At 58.4% G+C, this 4,357-nt stretch overlaps 1 protein-coding gene across 3 annotated transcripts; it reads left to right on the top strand.

Moving 5' to 3' along the window:
* Window positions 1-1,383: 1,383 nt before the first annotated feature.
* LOC101832244 (lymphocyte antigen 6 family member H) lies at window positions 1,384-3,877 on the top strand. 3 transcript variants are annotated; one of them, XM_005085963.4, is made up of 5 exons: window positions 1,384-1,548; window positions 1,806-1,923; window positions 2,379-2,506; window positions 2,937-3,053; window positions 3,284-3,877. In XM_005085963.4, exons 3-5 carry the CDS (start codon window positions 2,440-2,442, stop codon window positions 3,517-3,519), a joined length of 420 nt encoding a protein of 139 aa, XP_005086020.1. In that variant the 5' UTR covers window positions 1,384-1,548; window positions 1,806-1,923; window positions 2,379-2,439; the 3' UTR covers window positions 3,520-3,877. The 3 variants fall into 3 exon arrangements, with proteins under 3 accessions (XP_005086020.1, XP_005086018.1, XP_012980594.1); XM_005085961.4 differs by having other exon boundaries at window positions 1,532-1,548; window positions 1,806-1,874; XM_013125140.3 differs by lacking the exons at window positions 1,384-1,548; window positions 1,806-1,923 and adding an exon at window positions 1,990-2,126.
* The last annotated feature ends 480 nt before the right edge of the window (window positions 3,878-4,357 follow it).

Below are 4,357 nucleotides of genomic sequence, written 5' to 3'. Positions count from 1 at the left end.
AAGTTGTGCATCTGTCACCATGATCTAATTGTAGGGCATTTCATTACTACAAAATGAAATTTAATCATTTCACTTATTGATAGTGTCCTGAACTTGTCATTCTCTCTCCTTCCCTTCCCCATTCTTGGCTAATCTTTCTGCCTTTGTTGGATTTTAAAATTTTGGGTATTTCATGTAAATAAAATGGTTTTCTGTTTTTGCTTTTGGTTTTTTGTTGTTTTTGTAGTTTGGGGTTTTTGTTTTGCTTTGCTTTGCTTGGGTTTTTGTTGTTTTTATTGTTATTCCTTCTTTCTTGGTGACTGGTTTCTTTTACTAAGAATTCTTCCAAGGTTTCTGTTGACCTTTTATTATTTAAGTGAAGTTATGAGTTTTTCTTTCTTTCAGATAAACTTGCTGCTCAGCTTGTACGTACATGTTCTTCCCTTTAGCATGTCTTAATAAGTACATTGTCTTTGTATCCTAGGGTTTAAGTTGGTTGTTGATGCTTATCTCTGTGTGGCTCTCTGGTTTGCTAGCATTGGAGTAAATCTAGGCATGCCATCTGCTTTTTCAGGTGGCAGTCATGATGAAAAGGGGCATGGACCATTCACTAGCCTGCTGGCAGCCTGCTCCCTGCATTTCCACAGAAAACACTTACCTAGAAACCTCACCAGGCCTCTACTCTGCAATGATCCACATTCTCCCAGCCCGTGTGGAGGCTCAGGCTCTGCCCACACCTGTCTCTGTGCAGCATGCTGGCTCTGAGCTCCACTGTGGTACTGTCTCATGTTTTGAAGAGAATTGTGTATGAACTAATTCTTACCCTCTGCACTCCCTTCATCTATATCCTTTCTTCAAAGTGTCTCTAGTCCCTCTCTTCCTCAGCACTCTGCGAACTGCTCAAGTCCTCAGCAGTTTGATCCCTAGTGACTGGTGTGGCACCGGGCAGGAGGCTCTGTCACTGTGTGTTCCCCTTACCTGTAACTCAACCCGCAGACAGCAAGGCATGTGCACCTACTCTGAAGTCATGTATGTGCTGTTAGAAAGGAGATCAGACACTATGAGCTCAAATTGACACCCCAGGTAGTCACATCTAGTAAGGGTCTGATATTAGTGACAGTCATTTATCTGGTGTGAGGTTCGTGGGCAGAGGGGGCAGAAACCAAGGTCTGCCTAGGGCTTTGAACTCCAAACGCCTTTCCTGCTGGATGAAAGGAGCTATGGTGGAGCCCAGGTAGAGCGCGAGGTGTGGATCTGGCCAATGCTCCCTATAGCAGGATCAGGATTGTCACCTTCTGGGTGTGGGTGTGGTTGGTGACAAAAGTCCCTGGGGCTGGGTTGCCCGTGGGCATCATGATGCTCTTAAGAGTACAACTGCCTGGAACAATTGGAAGCAAGGTGGAGGTTGGGGAGGGAGAAGCCCCAAGGCTGGGCGTTTGAACCCCACGACTGCTACCTCCCTCCTTCGCTGCGTCTTTGTGCATTTCGCTTCCTTTAGCAGCCAAAGCTCTTCCGAGAATCTGCAAGGGGACCACGGCCAAGCAGAGGGGGAGGATCCTCCCACGCCGGGTAGGGAGGTGGATAGGGGTGGGGGGCAGCTGCGGCGGGAGCGGGAGGCCTAGAGGGGGCGTTGCGCGCGGGCGAAGGGCGCAGAGGCCGGGTAGGGCGACCTGCTGCGTGGCCTCCAGCTCTGGGCGCCCCCCGCCCGGCGCTTCTCCCCACCGCGCGCGGCCCCCGCCCCGGCTCCGCCCCGCCCCTCGCGCGGGGTCCGCGTCTGCGGCTGCGTTCCCCGAAAGACGAAGCTGCGCCCCGGTTCCGGTCCGCAGGGAGACCGAAGGGCATCGCTCCCCGCGCCGCGCCCGTTGCCGAGCCCGGAGTGCGGACACCCCAGGGATGTGAGTGCGCCCCCGACCCTGAGGCCCGCACTCCACGCCCCGATTCGCGGTGAGCGCCGAGGCGCGCGCGCGGGGACCAGGGGAGGGCACTCGGCGCGGGGTTCCCGGCCCCCCAGCCCAGGGGTGGGGACGAGGACGGGGACGCGGCGCGCACCCCCGCCCCCCGCAGGTAAGGTGCGCTCCCTCCTCCCGCCTTCCCTGTCCGGACGCACCTACGGCTCCCTGGGGAGAGAAGACACCCTCCTCACACAGGTGCGGGGCGAAGGCTGCGGGGACCTCGGGGAGACACCTCACTGGAGAGGGCAGATCTCTCTCTTCCTTGGAGGGGAGGAGGTGATGGTGGATGCTCCGGGTGATGGGTTGGGGGTGGGGCATCTCAGGCTCCTGGAAGGACCCCCCCTCCCCGCGCGCGCTTTTGATTCCCGGGGAATGGTCGTGTCCTCAGGTCGGAAAAGGGAAGGGTCCTTGGCGTTGGGTTCTCTGACCCAGGTTATTTCCCTCTAGGCCCGCGCCCCAGAGGACCCCTGCCTGCAGCCCCCGCGCCTCTCTCAGGCCCTCTCAGAGCATGCTGCCTGCAGCCATGAAGAGCCTCGGCCTGGCACTGCTGGCCTTGCTGCTGTGCCTCTCGCCGGGTGAGTCGGGTGACCCGCGGGGAGGGGTCATATCGCGGGGAGCACCACTCATATCTCAGCTCCAGTGACCGGGGCTCTTCCCGCACCCGAGAGCATCCAGCACCTTTCCAGAGGGCTTCTGGTACTGCGTAGAGGTCCCTCATTCTCAGAGGTCCACCAGGCTTCCTATTAAGTCGGGTGGGCCCTTCCTGTCTTGGAAACCACCCATCTTTGGGGGTGCTGTGTGCAGGCGTAAGAGGTGGGGGAGGCAGGACGCGCAGGTACAGCCGCAGGGTCAGTGTGGAGGCCCACCCGGGTCTTGTGGGAGTGGAACTTGTCTGTGGGCATGGTTCTGCCATGATAGCTGCCCCAGGTTGGGGAAGAGGGAGTACAGGGTCTGGCTGTCCAGGCCTGGGTTCCTCTGGTCATCCCCTCCCCATGCCTTGCCTAGCCCATGGCCTGTGGTGCCAGGACTGCACCCTGGCCAATTCCAGCCATTGCGCCCCGAAGCAGTGCCAGCCGACCGACACCGTTTGTGCCAGCGTGCGGATCACCGACCCCAGCAGCAGTAAGTGTGGATCTGGTGAGGGCTTGGGGGTAGATGGAAGGAGAGGTCAGAGGTGACTTCTGAGTTCCTCTTGTCTGGGGCAAGAGCATGAGTTTGAGGCAAGACAGCACTGGCTTGTTTCTCCCTGGCTCCAAGTCGGAAACTGATCTGGAGGGTCCTGGGTCCTGGGGGGAGACTCAGAGCTCAGGTGGAGATGGGACTTAGCCTCACTCCTCTTTCTTTCCCCCCAGGCAGGAAGGACCATTCTGTGAACAAGATGTGTGCTTCCTCCTGCGACTTCGTGAAGCGGCACTTTTTCTCAGACTATCTGATGGGGTTCATTAACTCTGGGATCCTAAAAGTCGACGTGGATTGCTGCGAGAAAGATTTGTGCAACGGGGCACCAGCCACAGGCCGCAGTCCCTGGGCCCTGGCTGGGGGGCTCCTGCTCAGCCTGGGGCCTGCTCTCCTCTGGGCTGGGCCCTGAGGCCCCTCCCTCCCTCCCTCCTGCAGGGCTTTGGAGCTTGTCCCCAAGCTTGTTGCTGCCCCTCCCCAGCCTGACCTGGCTAGGGCTGGGACAGCAAGGGCTTGGCCTCAAGACCTGTGGCTCTCAACTTCCCTAGGTGTGAGCCTTCTCCGTTTCCCCACCAGCTCCATATCCCAGGCAGCTGGACATCTCCAGGAGACCAGACATCCTGGCAGGAAGCTCGGGTGGGGGGAAGGGGGAGGGCAGGGGACTGGGACCCTCCAGGTCCCCTAGGGGAGGGAGGCCAAGCCAGGGACAGCCCAACAGCCTGGCCTGAGGGGCATTAACTACAGAGAAATAAAGTCACTTCTGAGTCTTGTGCCCGGGTCTGAGCCTGGGTGTTGGAGATGGGAGAGGGTCTTGGTAAGGGACAAGGGCCAGGCCGAGGCCCTGAGACACCTGGCAGGTGGGGGTGTGGTCAGGGGTTCAGGGTGGTGGGTGTATACGCTGGGACACCTGGAGATGCCCTGCCTAGGGCTGGGAGCGTGGGAGGGGATGACACTTAAGGGAGGTGGGGCGAGAGCTGAAATGCACAGGATCACACTGTGGGGCTGTGGTCACACGTTCACACTCAGGTGCCTGCCACACAGGCACCGAAATGTCCTCCCCAGAGTCCCCGTCACCTCACGCGGTGTGTCCAGGTGCACGTGCGTACCCTGCACAATTGCCCAGTTGCAGACACGAGTGCCTGTTCAGCTCTCTTTTGCTTCTGCCTGCTCTGAATCCCCAGCTGCTTGGATTTGGGGTGGCTGAAAACCCTAGGGTGATTGAAAGCTCTGTGTTTGCTTGAGGTGGAAGT

The sequence above is a fragment of the Mesocricetus auratus genome, unplaced genomic scaffold (genome assembly GCF_017639785.1).
Source record: "Mesocricetus auratus isolate SY011 unplaced genomic scaffold, BCM_Maur_2.0 Super-Scaffold_100055, whole genome shotgun sequence".
Lineage (NCBI taxonomy): Eukaryota > Metazoa > Chordata > Mammalia > Rodentia > Cricetidae > Mesocricetus > Mesocricetus auratus.
This window is presented reverse-complemented; position numbering and strand designations above follow the sequence as displayed.